Consider the following 18,576-nt stretch of genomic DNA (forward strand, 5'->3'; position numbering starts at 1 on the left):
ACAACAGGACAAATAAAGACACATTCTGTGCTACACACTGATTTGTAACAGAGTACAATCTTAATATGACAGAAATGGTTGCTACTTAGCATGAGACCTTCTGGTGAAGCTGCTGTTGCAGAAGATATGCTAAGGCATATTTCTAAGGGCAGTTTAGAAAGAGGCATGAGAAAATGCAAAATTCATTCGCAAGTATGGTTTATACCTCTATGGAAGATAGGTAAAGCTATGGTTTGATCTTCCAGATGATTAGGTAAGTCACGGCCTGAAATTGTTCTCCTTTGGTGCCTGCTCATCCCTCCAACTTGCTGTTTATTTTTACTGCACTCAAGACCCATACAAAAACAGTATACAAAAGGGCTTTGCATAACTATATATACAATGGGCCAATTAAAATGATAAGAAAATTTATAATGTAAACTTAGAAAATATAAACATTATAACAACAATTAATTATTTAGTTCCATATCCCCTACTTTTAAAAAGACTATTCTCAAAATTATAGGTTTCTGTTATATATGTCACTGTATTCTAGAATCTGACTAATGTATTATCCCATAGGTCAACCCTGCAATCCAAACCTATTAGAAATTGTTCTCTTACATGTTTTCATAGCTACTGCCAAGAATTAGCAACAGATTTGATCCCACCTTTGCTGTTACCCTCTAAGTTCTAGGTGTATTGGCCTCCAGTGATAGAACAATAGGTTTATCTATTTCAACAGCACAATATCAACTATACATTGTAAAACAAGGTTTGTAAATTAAATTTATGGAACTATTCTTTTTCCAGTTTGCAGATAAGTAATAAACTGTTCTTTGTCCATTCAGATATCATACCAATACATGGTCAAGCTTTTTTATCCACAGAAACCTATATTCATTTCTGTTTCTATATGCATCTCTTTGCAACCTTCCTAAAGGAAATCAACCCCCAATAGAGCTTTCTTCTTCCTCTTTGCCAGAAAACACAAAGAGCATCAAGTATCAGTTTTCTTTTGACTTCACAGAGCAGAGGTGGTCAATCTAAGTCAAGTGATCTACAGAATCTAGGATCCACAGCCCCAGTATCCAGCATACTCCTGGAATCCCTGGAGTATTCTCAGAGTGGGTTGGACCAAATCTAATTATTGGGGAGATTGATTTGGTGGTGGTGGGGGTAACTTGGAGCAAAATGGGTATCCTAACTCTAGCAGAGCCCTAAGGAACATTAAAACTTCTCAGTCTCTTTCCCCTCCAAAATAAGCTCCCCCCTAAATGAACCAAATATTTTAGTCCTACCCACTGTGATACATCATACCTCCTGTGGCCCTTGGAGTTTTTTTTTTTTTTTAAAAAAACAAAATATTTCTTAATGCAGACCCCAGGGGAAAAAATCCCCACCTTTGGTATAGCAGAAAAGAAATACATTCTGTCCTACTGTTATCCAGAGGACCAAATACAACTTGCAATTTGTCCTCCCTATTACCCAGGAAGGACACCATAGCAAGTGGAACAAAAATCCAGCCTAATCTATTGAGCAGAAACTGAGCAGCTGCACAGAGCATGTTGCTGTTTTGCCTGGGAAAGATCAGAGGGAACTTTAACTTCAAATTATGTAGAAGGAAATGGAAAATTGATCTGGCTTCATTATTTGGCACAGAAAACTTTCGGCTGAGATATTTGTGATGGTTCTTTTTAAAAGTTCCTCATACATTGCCTGTCCACCATTTGACTATGGGTTTGGGTAGAAATCTTCAAAATGAAGAATAATTCTTCCAAAAGATCTAAACAGACTCCCTATTGAGTTCATTGTTCAGAAAAGGCTGGTGACCATAAGGATCTGCTCACCTGATAACAGAAGCATGCTAGCTGGAGCCCAGTGTGAATTCCAAGAGAGGCTGTAGGCAGAGTGAGGTATATGCCTTGCCGCATAATGAGACATAGTCATTTAGATGAGGATGTAATAGAACACTCAGCAAAACTGTATGCCTTAAACTGGACCACTTAATAGGCAGAATGAAGAGAAGGTTGGGACACACAAGTCTGTATACTTGACTCACACCTTCATAGAGGGTGGATCTTTGGAGATTTTGATATCCTTTCTTTCCTCCATATTCTCCCTCTCCTTCAGCTTCAGTTTTGGGGTAGGAAAAACGAGCATTAAAATACAATGATAGAAGATTTTCAGATCTGTTGTGAGGAGGGGGAAAATCAGTGGACTTACTGTGTAATATTAATAACTCCATAAATTGGAATGCGATTATAGTGAAGTTATAATGACTACTTTCAAAACATTTGAAATATTTTGAAATTCAATGAAAATACCACAAAAGTATCTTACAAGTATATCTAAAAACATGACTTTACAGTTTTGATCCATTGTCCTAAACAGGATTGGGGCTGGCATCTGACACCCTCTGGCAAGGGGCCAAGACCTGACTTCCTGATAGGAAGCTGATAGCCATTGCCGATATCCACTTGATCTTCCTGTCTTTCTACTTCGACCAACAATGACTCTCAAAGTTAGTACAGTTACAACATTGAGATCTGGATGAGGCAAGATGCATGTTTCAAGTTTCCTATGTTCTTGCTGGAAATCATAAGCCTACCGGTCAAAGAATTTGAGCGTCCGTAAGAGCTTGGGTATTTGGAGTGTATGGTCCAAAAAGCCAAGGTGACAGTCATGATGGTGCAATCAAAACTCTGCCTGTTTTTAATGCAATCTCATTATCTTCTCTACTGCAAGGACTCTTCCTTTACTATGCACTACCACACTCTGCCATTGTCTTTTGAACACAAACTTTTAAAATTTTTTATCAAGAATTCATTATGATTCCCATCCTGATCCACAATGAAAATCAGTGCAATTATGTTGAACTGCTTTATGCTTGTGAACTACAATATAAACCATCCTCAGCATTATTGTCCTTACTGCCACATCTCCATTATATCCCAACTCTTGTAGGTATAAGGTGATATATTTTGTGGCATTGACAAAACAAAACAAAAAGTCTTGGACAGTTTTGATATTCTTCCAACAACATTACCTTTGTGAGAAGACGTCTCTGTAGGGGCTTCCGTGTTGAAGAGCAATTCCATATCCTCGATCTGCAATAGTATTTCCAACAGTATAGAAGGAACAATCTGGGTCATTCAGAGCAACATATTCCAAAACTGCTGCATCCCAAACAAAGGCATAATTTCCATATTTGACCTGAAACAACAAAAGAAAATAAATGATCCAATTTTGCTTTGATTTTTTTTTTAAAAGCTATGAATAGAAACAATATCCTTTACAGCCTGTTTGAAAGAGTGGGGTTTTCCTAGCATCATTTTTAGTGCATGCATGCAAATATGAAAACTATCCCAGCCAGAAACCTGTTTCATTTACAGGACACCTTCTTTCATGAGACTTAAGGCGATATTTCCAGTTTAGGCTGATGTGCCTTGATATGCCAAGGGGAAGAGCCTAGGCTACTACAATTCATACAATGATAACCTCAGGACTGGACCACTATCATGTGCTCTATGTGGAATTGCCCTTGTTACTAGTTTAGAAGGTACAATTAATGTTGAATGCAATGGCTAGGTTATTAACTGAACTGTCATATCTACAACTGTGATAAAATATACGCACTGGTTGCCTCTTTGCAACTAAACCAGGTCCAAGGTCCAAGGTATTGTTAGAGAAAGCCCTAAACAACTCCATTACACCAGCCCCCAAGCTCTTACGATCTTCAGAGAGGCCACCACTTGGTGATGATTAAGGCAAATGTTAGTTGAAGTGGCACCTATGCTATCAATGGTCTCCTCTTTGCTAGCATATCAATCCTAATGGTGGTATGTTTAGGTGTTCTTTAACATTTGGTTTTTATATTGCATTTCCTGTGCTACCAACTCCCACAGCTAGCTGCAATGGCTTGCATTTATTTCTTGACATTGTTTATAGCATCACTGTAAAACACTTTGAGAGGTCTAATAAAAAATAAGTAGAAACGTCATATTTTAAATAAATAAATAATGAAGTTCACTGGATGGGAATGTTCCATCTGACACGATTTAGATCCTCTGGGTCACAGTAGATAACAGGATGTAGCTAACCTTGGCTGAGCTAGATAAAGCTAAGCAGGTCTGGACCTGGTTAATACTTCTGTGAGAGATCCCCAGGAAATCCCAGGGTTGTATATTAGACTGGAAGATTGAAAAAGACATCCTAGAAATGGCAGAAGCAAATCACTTTCATAGAGTTGCCAACCAAGTAATATGGACATGAGTAGACCTCCATTCAAAGGAGAATTCATTCCTTTATTCCAAATATTCAGCAAGGTACTGCATCCTGTGCCTGAAGACCATAACTTGCTCTATATGAAGCAACTGTTCATTGTCTTCTCAGCTTCCAGTACTTCCAAGTATGTACTGGAATTCTAAGTGAAGAGAGCAATAATTATGTTCAAAGAAAATCCATAATGACAAAACCATACCTTAAAAAAAGAAGCTGAGCAACTGCTAAAACCTCATCCCCATTATGGGTTTTCCCTTCACTTCATCTGCAAAATTAATTAATGTCTATAAAATTTAGCACAACATGTTCTGCCTTTATTCATATTTATTATTTATTTAATTATTTAATGTCTATAGCTACTCATTTCAACCACGTGATATGCACAATACCATTGGCAGGGCTGGGGAAATATCAAGACTTATTATTATTATTATTATTATTATTATTATTTCAATTTGTATGGCTGCCCATCTCATCTAAGTGACTCTGGATGGCGCACAACATAATATATGCTGAAAAAGATAGTATAGTGGAGGAGAACAGACTTTTCATTATTAACAGTTGCAACATATTCCTCAAAATGCATGATTCCCCTTTTAGTCTCAAAATAGAACTCCCACTTAAAAGTGGTTGAAAAATAGGAAATTATCATGTCAATCCTGGACCACCCCAACCCTCTCTCATCTCTGCATCTGCTATTTCCCGGTTATCTACATGTATATCTGCTATTCCATCAAATAAATTCTTTTATCAGTTGTGTCAGCTTGATTATTTGCACATTGCCTATTCTCTAGCTGTCTGAAGAAGGCAGTTGCTTTCTCTCATGGGTCCCACGCAGTACATTTTCTTTAATACTCCAACCAATTATACTATCTCTAAAGGAAAGCCAAGGCAAACTCATTAAATGTGTAAAGTCAACATGGAATAAATATGTAACAACTTATAAAATAAACAATACAATTTACAAAACGGGCTTCCTGGGCTAGGCAAACCAAACGGGAATTGTAAAAAAACCCCAAAACCTGGCAGAATATTAAATTACATTCTATCATTATTAGATTACTGTTCAATGTTATAGATGATATTTTCAAAATCTGTTTACTTGCAGGAATTACTGAAGTGTACCAGCCCAGTTCCTCATTTCTGAGGTGCACCGGAGGTGTTTGGCCTTGGGATGCATGATATGTCCCCCACCTTTACCCCCAAAGAATAATTCATGTTTTCTTGAATAAACAAACCAAACAGGGAAAAAACAGTGAGTTGCTCATGGCTTTAGAGCTGAAGATAAGTGAGAGAATTTTGGGTTGATTTTGCTAGCTTCAAACTCTAAGACTTGCATACTGAACTGGTTTGTCAACAGGATTATATTTGATGCCACCAATTTGTAGATTTCAGAAGAAAATAAGCTGGGAAAGGACTTGTATGCTACCTTCTTCTCTTTCAGCTCTTCTTCTATAGATCTTGACTTGTATGGCTTCTTTCCATATCTAGCACATTGATTCAGAACCATTACCCAAGTTATGAGCTGGAAATCCCCGACTGAAATGTAAAATGATTTTTTATTTGCATGAATAGAGGAGAGAACCATAGGTCCAGGAGCTCCATTAACATTTCCCCCACTGCTCAATTTGTTCCACCCTTTCAGTCTCAGAATATTTGTATTTAATACATATTGCTGGTGTGGTGTCTTGCTTAAGGCGTTGGACTAGGACTAGATATAACCCACTGGGTGTCTGTGAGTCAAGTCAATTTCTCTTAGGCCAGCTTACTTTACAGTGTTGCTATGGAGATAAAACAAAGGAAGATCTCCATGTAAACTGTTTCGAGGTCCGAGAGAAAAGGTGGGATCTGCATCAAACAAACCCCTTCACTACATTAATCATGGTCCTTGTCATGGTTTAGATCCTCAAATTACTTTTCTTCTAGGGTTCCCCTGGATTTCAGTCTCAGTTATTATCTTAGGCATGAAATATGTTAATTCAGAGCTGTCCATAGATTTTTCATAGTAGTCACTAGCAGGAAGAAATCAATACAGAGAGAACCATAAACTTAAAAATGATGAATAGATCAGCTTGATCAGCAGGTGGTGAAAATGGAAGTATTGGTTAACTGTATTCCTGCCTGATTTCTGATGCTGTTATTGCTTAGTGGTAAATATAGTTTTAGGGTTTAGCTAGGAAATGAATATTTTTCTTTCTTTTTGCAAATGCTACTTTGTTTTACTTGGAAGATTATAGATATACTAGAAGTCTTAAATAAGGAGAAGAGAAAAAAATGATTTCATTCATTTGCTATAATTTTTAGACAATGGTTGTCTTTCAATCCAACTTATAAAAAAGAAAAGAAAAGACAGGGACTGATTTAAAGACTGAAAAGTTCAAGGTTAAGGAATGGGGTCATAAGTTAGAGGAAGGAGAAAAGTATTCAAGGTTTGCATTTTAATGTGAATCTAACTCATTTGCATTTCCCAAGTCCATATGCACTCATATGAATTTTAGCAGCATGATGGGGGGAGGGAAGGGAACCAAAAAGCAGTTCAGAATTGTAGGTTGACCATCCCTGCAATGCTAGCTAATTTGTTTTGATGCTATAGAGGTACCATTGTTGACTTACCTGCTGCAATATTACAGAGGATCCTTAGATCTTTGAAGCTTTAGATCACACCAATGAGTGCTAAAAGAAGCTATACTAGGAATTTAAATTCCAAGGTACACGAGTCGCCTTCATTAAATTATAATGCATATGTGTTATTGGTGCAGACAGGCAGACAATTCTGATTGTTTATAGCATTGTTAGGACTAATCTCAGTATTATTGTCTGAAATAGATGAACTTTAAGTTCTTTTCCAGCACTGCAACTCTATGACCCAGCAGTAGTATATGAAAGAAAAGCTGTTCAAGATAGGACTCAATCATCTGAATATCATTCCCTTCACAGGGAACATTTGTATTCCTACATCCTACATTTCTACATTATTATATTGCCATTTCATGTGGAGATAATGGTATTTCAGGGTAGCAACAAATTGAAATTTGGGACACAGGCTTCCTCCACACCACTTGGGGTCAGCAAAGCAGAACTGGCGTAAAGGAGGCATATTGTCATTCATCAGGAATCATGATTTTCCAGTTAAATAGGGTAAAAAGTAAAAAACCCTATGAACTAAATCTTAATTTTCATCACATTTTACCAGCACTCACACATATCTGCTACCACTAGGGAGTCACTATGCAAGAGATAGAAAGGAAAAGTGTGATCATTTGATCAAAATCCCCCAGCTGATATTACAAACCAGACAATACCTGAGTTGATAAAGGTCATATTTACTCCTGCACTGAACTAAGTAAAGCTACTAGATACATTTGTGGCTCATATAACTTGTGAATTGTGATAATTATGAAATCTATTTTTGCATGATATATAATGGGAAATTTCTAAGAACAACACTAGTGATACACAGATCATTTTTACATGAATGGTTATCAGTAGCTTGTTCCAGGACTTCCTTTACTTGCAGTCACACACACATAGCCTAGCTGATAGCATTTGAGTTATTCTACTGCTCTGGTTGCACTACATTAGGAAGGAATGAAGTTCATCATCATATGAGCTCATATGAGTCCTAGAATGAATTTATCATAGGATCAGTCAGTTCTCTTCAGGTATCTGATACCTAGACAACGAAGCAAGTGAAGGGGCAGCTGAGGACCCTCCTAACTAGCCCTACCTAGTGAGTGTAGTGGCTGAAAAAGTCACTGTAGGAGGCTTATGGTACATAAATCCTGTTCTGGTCTACCACATGTTGTATTGACATACTGTATATGGTCCTATATCCATGTATATGGTCCTATATCCATGTATTCATATCTACATAGGCCCAACTTCAAATAGATGCTAATCCATATTCAGCCACAGAATGTTCAACAAATATGCCAACTGTTTAGGTACAGGGATAATTCTCAAAAATTCCTTCAACCCTGCCCCTTTACTTCAGGCTGTCAAGGCTGTCCCACTGCCTGGAGACTGTGTGGGCCTAGAAGGAGAGGAACTGTCTTTGACTGAATCTTACTCAGTGACTATGGATCTTGGGGCCACCTGGTTTGCTAGATATTCCATCTTTGACATTGGATGGGGTTGCACTTCCTCATTCAAGAATGGTGTGAAATCTGGGGCTCTTCATGGACTCACAGCTCCTGCTCAATGAGCAGATGGCAGCTGTGGCCAGGAAAGCCTTTGCACAGCTTTATCTGGTGTGCCAGTTGTGCCCATTCCTGATTGGGAAGCCCTTCAGACAGTTACTCATGGCCTACTCACTTCCTAGCAATATGCTGTACAGGGGCCTGCCCTTAAAACAATTCACAAGTTTCAACTGGTCCAGAATGCCAGTTATGGGCAGCTTTGGTATGCTCATGTGACACTTCTGCTCCACAAGCTGTACTAGTAGCATACTACATGGCATAGAGCCTGGTTATTTGAGGATACTGAGGATAGGGTAGGCATGCTCCAGGTCTCTTCCCTGAAATGTTGCCACCTAGTGGGACTGTGGAAGAGTGCCTTTTCTGTGGTTGCCCCTACCTTATGAAACACCCTCCCCCCTCAGTGATCCAATAAGCCCTTTAGCCTTCCAGAAGGCCATCAAGCTCTGGCTTCAGAAGGCCATCAAGACCAGGCACTGGGGTAGAGTGAAGGTATCTTGGGTTGGTTGTTGGGGCAAGAGAATGACTGAGGTGCCAGGTTTTGGTTGTGTTTTATGGTTTTATGGTTTTATGGTTTTTATGGTTCAGGGCTTTATTATTGTTGTGAGCTGCCCAGAACTGTTTTTAAGATGGGCACCCATACAAATATTTAAAATAATAAAATAAAATAAAATAAAATAAAATAAAATAAAATGACCATAGTGTCTAAATAAGGATATTTCTGGTTTTATTTTTTTCATTAAACATATGAGTCCTGAAGCTGTCTCTATGACCCACAAAATGGTTTCTGAAGTATCAAGAAAGTGTTCCTCTCTTAATAATGGTCAGTGATTCATCACAAACTCTGATGCAATTAACCCATGTTAACTAGGGAGAAATATCCACTTTAGGCACAATAAATCTTTGCTGCCCTTTTTAAACATTGCTTTCATGTTGCTTGGATACAGTGAAGCACTAGTGATGAAACTGGAGCTCTCCACCTAGAATCATATTCACAGGGATAACATTAAAGATAATAAGCTTGGATGACAATGTCAAGCTGATCTTACAGCACCATAGGTGCAACCTACCCAGTGCAAGTTGCTGTTGTCCTGCTTCAGTTTACTGAAATAAATGGAAAGCAAGCAATGACCCTGCCTGCTTGACAGCTCACTAGGCTGTTGTAACGGGCTGTGAGAATAACCTTGGGAGACAGGAGGAAGAGCCACAGCCTAGACAACAGTCTGATAAACAAAATCTGAGTCCAAAGGAGGGAGGGGGTGGAGAAAGCATCTCAGAAGAGACTCTCCCTAGTTCTCTGGAAAGTAAAGTGAAGGGGGGAAGCCCTTTCAGACTTGCAAGATTTTGTTACTGTAACCTTACAATAAAGGTAGTATTAGTACTCATGCTTTTGGCTTCCTGTCTGGACTACCTTGAAGGGCTCACAGCTGTTGTTGTTAATTAGATTTGAATAGCCTCCCATCTCACATATGTGGCTCTTGGCAGCTCACAACAATTACAAACAACAGCAAGAACAATAAAAATATAAATAAACAGGACAAACATACAACCGTACTAAAACCACTATTAAAACTCAGTTAAACACAAAGCATAAACACAGTCAGCATGGGAATATAAGCCACACATTCCACTCAGTACAAACACTGAAAAGCCTTATCACTACTATGATAACATAACCCATGGCATAACCATGTCTTCAGGCCGTTTCTAATGGCCAAAAGGCTAGGGACCAGCCTACGTTCAGGGGGAATGATGTTCCAAAGGGAAAATGCCATGGCAGAAATGTCTCTCTTCCTGAGTTCTGTCAGATGATATTCCTTAGTGGATGCAACCCATAACATGCCTTTCTTGCTGAATCTGATGGGACGGATAGATGTAACTGGGGAGAGGTGGTCCCTCAATGTAGTGGTATGTGGGAAAGACCTTGGGAGATTGGGCAAAAGACACTGCCAAGGGAATGATCAGTTAAGAGACAGCATAGCCTGCAGATGGATAGTGGGCAGGGCAAGATGCTCAGAAGAGACCCTCTCTAGTCTCTCAGGCTGTAAAGGAGATGGGGAGAGAACTGTACTTTCAGCCTAGCAAGATTCTATCAATGTAGCTTTACAATAAAGCAGAATTAGCTCACCTGGTTTGATTACTATCTGGTTTACTCCATGAGGTAAACATTGATCTTGCAAGTCTGAAAGTACAATTCTTCCCCACCCCCCACATCTCCTTTACAGCCCAAGAAACTAGGGAGGGTCTCTTCTGAGCCTATTGCCCCACCCACTATCCATCTGCAGATTATGCGTCTCTTATCTGACCATTACCTTGGCAGGGTCTCTTTGCCCAGTCTCCCAAGACCAGGTCAGGGACTTTGTGAGGTAGGGAAAATAGAGCAGTGGTATGTGTCGTCGTGGGCTGTCTATTCTCTTAGCATTTTGATCTTAAATGCTTCTCATTGAAAAAAGTCTTGGAAGAAGATCACATTACTTATTTTTCCACTATGAAGATGACCAAATTCTGCTCAAATGCCATCTTGTTGCCTTGTTAATTGCTAGAAGTAAGTTAATGGAAGTATTAATTGATTGATTTGATGCTTTCTTCTCTTTTAGGTAGTCTATCTTCCCTTCTTTCATTTGGAAAACTTTTATATTTCTGTCTTCAGTTATATGATGCCCCTTTTTTTCTTGAAAGCTGACATTGGATCATTACATTAAAAAAAACAAAAACAAAAAAAATCAGGAACAGACATTTTTTCACCCTGACAAGCTTATGAACTATTCCATCACAGGAAGATTCTGCCCTTTCCTTGTTAAAATAATAACATATTTTAACTGCATTTTAATATAAGGTTGTCTATATCAAATTCTGCCATAATGTTGGGGTTTAGCAGTAAACAGTCAAATTCTAGTTATAAATGTGATCCACAGAGGCAGAACATTCAAATCACTTCTCATCTTTAATGCAATAATCATCAGTGATCGATTTGCATTCATGGTATATGAATGATACAATGTTGGCCCATGATATGAAATATAAAGTTCTTCACATTTGGTATTCATAAACAAATAGACCCTCCTCCTATTCATTACTGTGTGTCCTGTACAGTTGTTTTCCGATGCTAAAAGCCACAGTGCTTCAGGGATGCTCTTAGATTAGACAGGTAGATCACAGAAGTATTTTTGTAAAAAGAAATACAGAGTGACTTTTTACTTGAGTTCATAGCTTTAGGCCAGGTGGGCCCATGAGCAATTGCAAGAAAAATATTCTTAATTCCCCATGCATGCAGATTTACTCAGTGTTGTACGTTTTTTTTGATCAGGTTATTATGTGTTAGTTTTGCTTCCATTTTTTTGGGTCCCCACCAGCTGTTACTCTGAAATAATTATATGCAGTATCCATTTTCTTTTATAAATGGCTGAGAAATATTTCAGGAATAAGTTCCAGAACAGCAGTTGCGTTAGCTGTACAACAGCGGCAGAAGTAGCAACAAACAAAGCCAACAACCAAATTGCCCTATTGTGACATGAGGTTTCAAATGCATGTAGTCTAAATGCAGATTGTTTCTTCTTTCTGGGTGGTAATTTTGAATGGAACTGTAACAATTAAGTCATTTCCCCCCACTTCCTTGCAGGTATAATACTACTGAAGTTATATGGCACTTCAGAGGGGCATTTCATTCTGACAAAGAAGTACCCAGATTGAAGCAAGGGTTCTCTTCCAAGTGCTGGATCTGAATGTCCATTAGAAGGCCTTCTGTGGATGGTCTGCACAAGTGCAAATGCCCTTTTCCACCAGAGCAAACTGGCCAAATGAATTTGAGACATAGAAGCAAAGCAACCTAATTTTCCTAGTAGAGAAACTTCCTCAAATTGAATCACCACCAATGGTCCAAGTCAAGAAAATCCTTCAAGGTGGAGCAATGTGATTTCACACAACCCTAATAAACTATAACTGGGCTTAGCTATGCGAATAAGATAAATGCCATGAGTTGAAGAATATTGAGCTTGTGATTCTTCCTGGATGGGAAATCATAATCTCCCCAAAGTGTGATAGCAGATTGGAAGGTAAAGGATAGAATAGTGGGGAAGAGACCTATCACTTCTTCTAGAAGTTCTAAACTGCTTTTAGAAGGCTTGGGAATTTAGACTATAGTCATGCCCACCTCTGCCATAAAGGGTCTTAGGACAGCTTGGCTTAAAGGCTGTCAGCCTTCCAAAGTAGACCAGACTAGAAAATTAAAGTTACACATGTTAATGCTACTTTTATTATAAGGTTATAGCAACAGAATCTTCCAAGTCTGAGTGCTCTTCTCCTCTCCCTCCCTTTATTTTTGTGAGAACTAGGGAGGATTTTGTCTGAGAAACTTACTCAGGTTACATACCTTCCTCAGACTCCCTGTTCCTCAAAGTTATTCCTTCTGCCCACTACAAAGGCTCAGTCTTATTGACTGAAATGCCTGCCATAGCCATCTAGATTACAGAAGAGGCCCTTGTATCAATTTATGTTATGGTGTACCTGGAACTTCTTCTTTATTAGTAATACTCCAGCATCTAAATTGGGATAGTGATAATGACCAGCAGTCAGGCCATATGGTCACTACTAATTCTTTCAGCTAAAACTTTTTTTAAATATAATTTTTAGTAAAACCTTTAAAAAGGAAGATAAAGACTACTACAAACATATAAAGAAGAAAAGAGAAAAAGAAAGAAAGCAAACAGAAAACAAAAAGTGCAAGAAAATAAAAAAAGTTAACCAACTCTATCAGCTAAAACTAGCAAAAAGTGGGTCCATTTAACCTACTTCTGTTTGCTAGTATTTCAGCTCATGCCCAATACCCATTTTCCTACCCTCTCAATGCTGCTGACATGATTATATGTTATAGCTATTGACAAATGGATTCAGAATTTAAAAAAGCTCCCAGCTGTGCAAAATAGCTGAAAACAAACTCATATCTCAAACAGAGGTAGATGACAGCATTTTAATTGCAATATATTGTTGTGGAAGAGGAAGCTAGCAACCTTAGTTTAGCAATTTATATTTGCAGGAGTTTTATGAGGGGGACTTTTATGGAAAAAAAAAAAAACAACCCTGGGAAATTACCCAGTTAGATGTCTCCATCTACCTTCTGACCATTCAATATATTTGATGATGAGAACATCCCTCCCCCTCCTCCTCCTCCTCCTCCCGTCCCCTCCTCTTCCTCTTTACCAACAATGTCAAAGGTCTAATTATTATAAATTTTAAAGGGACCTAGATACTTTTTTTCTACTTTTCTTTGAATTAGAGCCAAACTACATGTGACATTAAATGTCTCTTTGTGTAGAATGTGCACAGCTTTTTAAAAATGCAGGCAGGGCTACGATGGCTGATAATAAATGAAATCAGAATAAGAGTGGAGGAGGCCAAATCTGTTATTCAAATTCTTAACACCAGTTGTATTTTGCATTCTTACTTTATGATTCAAATTGCTGCTAGAACTAGATAAATATTTTACTAGTTGCTCTGCTCTAGTAAAAACGAATACTCATTCCTATTATTTGCTATATTTAACTATATTTTTCTTTTGGCTGACTGAAAAGGTTTCAATAGTCCTTTAAAAGTATGGGATTAAGTTTTAAACAAACCTGTGTGTCAGGTACCACTTCAGCAAAGGACAACATGCTTTATATGGCAGCATGTCCCACTACCTGACAACTTATATAGTTAGGAAATTCCTCCTGATGCCTAGCCTGAACCAACTTCCTTATAGTTTAACCCATTGGTTTCGCTCTTGTCTTCTGAGGCAATAGAGGATCAGTCCATGCCCTCTTTTATGGAACAACCTTCAGCTATTTGAAGACTAGTAACATATCTCCCCTCAACTGTCTCTTCTTAAAGCTAAACAAACCCATATCCTTTAACTATTTTTAAAGGGATTGCTTTAAGACCTTTTGATAGCCCTCCTCTGAACACGTTTGTCACTGTTCTTTTTGAACTGTGGGGCCCAAAACTGGACTAGGATTTCAAGTAGGGTCTGATCAGGGCAGAGAAGAATGGAACAATTACTTCCCATGATATGAACTCCATAATCCTGTTAATGCATGCCAAGATAGCATTGCCCGTTTAGCAACTGTATCACATTACTGGCTCATGTTTACTTGTAGTTGAGAAACCTATACAGGAAGCCACAGTATGGACAGAAAATGGTGAAACAAACTGGCTCCAAGTTGGCAAAGGAAAGAAGTATTTATTCAACCTATAAGCTGAATATATATTAAGGGAAGCAGAACTGGAAGATGAGCGTGGTTTAACACTGGAGGAAGAAACATCAATAACCTGCGCTATGATGATGGCACTATTCTAATAGCTGAAAATGCAAAGGACCTACAAAGTCTAGTAATAAAGTCAAGGAGTGTAGTGGAAAATGGGACTAAAATTAAATATAAAGAAGACCAAACTAATGACCACAAGTACAACAACCAGCCTTAGAAATGATAATGAAGCCCTTGAAGTGATAGATAGCTCCTGCCTTTTAGGATCGACCATCAACAGGAAAGGAACAGGGAATCAAGAAATATGCTGCTTGGTAGACCAGCCATGAAGGCCTTGGAAAGAATATTTAGATGCCATAATGTGTCTATATCTACAAAGATCAGAATAGTGCAAGGCATGGTTTTCCCTGTGACACTCTGCGGAAGCGAAAGTTAGGCTAGAAGAAACAAGATCTAAAGAGTATTGATGCTTTTGAAGGTTGGTGTTGCAGAAGACTCCTGAGAATACCATGGACAGCCAGAAAAACAAATGAAGAAATCAACTCAGAGTTCTCACTTGAGGCACAAATGACCAGGCTCAAACTATCCTACTTCAGACACATTATGTGAAGACCTAGCTCTCTAGAGAAGTCTACAGTGTTGGAAAAGGTGGAGGAAAAAAAAAGGAGGATGCCAACAGAAATGTGGATGGACTTAGTTACAGTGGTGATGTGTGCACCATTATAAGACCTGAAAGACCAGGTTTGGGACAGACCATCATGGAGGAAATCTATCTACATGGTCGCTAAGAGTTGACACTGACTTGATGGCACATAGTAAAACAATCAAAATTGCATCTGAATACTTCACATTTAATAAAACACACACACACTATATGTATATGTATATGCATATGTATATATAAAAGGATGCCTCCCATCCCATCCAAGAATAGTCAAAGTAGTGCATTATGTCAACTCCTGAAGAAAGGCACTACATAATAAATTAGTCACAATTTTATTGCACTATATAGATCATTTTCCCACCAGCAACTTACAGGTTCTTCCAGAATTATTTCAATTATAGATGGCTGATATTATGAAGATACTCTAAATCAATACTGGAGAAACTGTCTAAGTGTTTTAGCTGGTGAAACAGGTTCTTTCTTCCATAGATAAGAAGAAACTATATGTCAGATTTATCTGTACAATGAATCTATTGTCTCAATTCTAATGGATTTTGTGGACAATAGTTTATAAAATAACAATAATTCAAGGTGCTGGTATTGACCTATAAAGCCCTACATAGCATGGGAATGTGTTATCTGAGGGACCACCTCTCCTCAATCACATCTACCTGTTTCATCAGATCTGGCAGGAGGGCATTCTCTGAGTCCCATCAGGTAGGGAATGTCATTGGTGGGGCCTAGGAGGAGACCCTTCCCTGCCATGGTTCCTACCCTGTGGAACATCATCCCTAAAAGATTAGATTGGCCCTGACCCTGAAAACATGGTTCTGTCAAAGGGCATGGGCACCAGGCAATGTGGCCCAGCTGGCCCAGTGGCTGTATTAAATGTTACTGTCAGTTGTGATTACCTCAGCTATGAAGTTTTTATTATGGTTTTAATATGCTTTTGTATTGTTTGTATTGTTTTTAATTGTCTTGTCTAGTTGTTTTATATTGGTTTATCTGTTTGTAAGCCACCTAGAGTCATATATAGGAGATGGGTAGCTATATAAATTGGAATAAGAAATAGATGGGATTATTATTGGCGAAGGAAGGAAGGGAGGGAGGGAGGGAGGGAGGGAGTTAGAAACCAAATGTCATCTACAAGATTCTCTAGAGAGAGAGAGAGACAGAGAGAGGAAGGGATGACAACCTATTTCCCAATTTCACCAACCTTCTCCCAGAGCTTAATTCTAGGAAGCATCCTTTGATAGATTAAATGTGTGCTTTATGAGTCTTTCAGTATCAAAGGGTCTGAAAGTTATCAAAATCAGTCTCTATAATGCTGCTTTTGAACTTCTTGTTCCATTTCTGGTTGAACACTAGAGGAAAAAAAATAACAATGGGTAACATGGCTTGTAGGAATCATGTGCCTTTTCCTATCAAACATTCCCCTTGTGATATATGTTAGATCAAACTGTATTGTATTATGCTATCAGTTACATGATGCTAGCACTATACCAATTTTGGTATACTTTATCTATCAAACCTGAAGAAATGTATATTGGAGCAGATGTTTATTACACCATGTGACATGTTTTATATCCATTATGTGATTTATGGTCTTCATTTTGACAGACTACTCAATATATCTCTCCTACAAGCACTTTTATTTGTTCTTACATATATTTTGCCATATTTTATGTCCCGATAGGTCTCTGGTTTTGCCTTACAGCTCACTCAAGATGAAAGGCTATACATAAAATTCTTATAGACCAATCCTCTTTTGGGTGCACATGAGAGTGAAATATCATACTATGTATTGCACTTGATTGTAATTTGTTAAAATGAGAGAAAACTAGATATTCTCTTCATTTTGTGCCCTCTTCAATTTCAATGGATTTTGCTGATCTGGGAAGGAAAAATGAGAGACCAAGGAAATATTTGTAATTGTGGCAGGACTAATATTAAAAGACTTTCTAGTCTGCTGAGCCTAGAAGCTCAGATATCAGCTGTTTGAGTCATCCAACTTGCACATTATGACTTCCTTTAGACTGATATCTTTCATCCATGGCTTTGTAAATCCCAAGTGCAACATCTGCTATGTTTTCACATGGGTTTTCCTATGAAAAGAAGTTCCAGCTGGTTCACAATGCCCCTGGGACTCATAACTAACATGTCCCATTAATTTGAAAGAGTCTGAGACAACTGGTAAATTCGTTGGATTTGGCAAGCAGAATACGTGTCATGTCAGCTCTTTAGCTGGGATATGTCTTGACAAAGCATTCTTTTCTACTTCTGGATTTAATTGCTGGAAAGCCAGTATCTAGTTAATGAGGCATTTGGTTTGTCTGGATTATTTTTTGTATTGCTTAGTCCTGGCTGGTCATTATGAGGAACACTGTGTGAAAATCTATGAGGAGGTTCAATGCCATTTGAAATTAGAGAGACTTTTTTTGTAGAAAGATTTTTTCCTATCTGATGTCCCCCAGTAGATGTGCTTGGCCTTTGTTTGTGCTAGCTGAGGATTCTTTGAGTTAGTTTGGTTACACCTCTTTTTCCATCGATTATGCAGCTGCAGGCTATGACCTCTCTTATCTGATGGTTCCCTAGGCAGCATCTCTTTGCCCTTTCTCTCTAGGTCTTTCCCACATACAATTATAGAAACAATAGGCCTGGCCAGAAGTTCTAACTAAACATATAGGAGTAGGTTTTTTTTAAGCCTTCTTACAAATAGCCTAAACAGGAGCACTTGTCTGGATCTCCTTATTTAGAGTTTTGTTCCAGCTATGCATGTCATTGCTGGATAGTGTTCCTGATGATCCTTGCCTTCTTCACCTATAGATGAGCTGCTGCCCATATATTGCCAGAACCGTTTCCATCATACCAGGCCAATAGGAAATTATGGAAAGGGTTGTTATGACACAAGCAACTACTAGCTTCCCAGTGGCAATCTGGCTTCAGGCATCTCATAAATACTTTCTAGAGTGTCATGAGAAAACTGCTACATCTTGCACTGCATTTATTCATTTGTTCAAAATACCTACAAATACACTGCAAATATATTTCATCTTTGGAACATGATGGTGAACAACCCATGCCTTCTAATTTATGTTTGGGATGAAGTCCCTTGATAGCAGTACAGGATTGTATTATACTATTGCTTATCTATTTTTTTTTTATTATGGATGCATTGTATTTTTTTGTACTCTTTTTGATATAGTATTGGTTA

At 38.3% G+C, this 18,576-nt stretch overlaps 1 protein-coding gene across 2 annotated transcripts in view; it reads right to left on the reverse strand.

The window, feature by feature from the left end:
* The window catches only part of GRID2 (glutamate ionotropic receptor delta type subunit 2), a 984,963-nt gene that overhangs the window by 96,002 nt on the left and 870,385 nt on the right, over window positions 1-18,576 (reverse strand). For both annotated transcript variants that reach the window (XM_063310079.1, XM_063310080.1), the window contains one exon: window positions 3,029-3,195. In XM_063310079.1, coding sequence (XP_063166149.1) covers window positions 3,029-3,195 — 167 coding nt within the window. The remainder of the gene's footprint in view (window positions 1-3,028; window positions 3,196-18,576) is intronic.

Source organism: Candoia aspera, chromosome 8 (assembly GCF_035149785.1).
Source record: "Candoia aspera isolate rCanAsp1 chromosome 8, rCanAsp1.hap2, whole genome shotgun sequence".
Lineage (NCBI taxonomy): Eukaryota > Metazoa > Chordata > Lepidosauria > Squamata > Boidae > Candoia > Candoia aspera.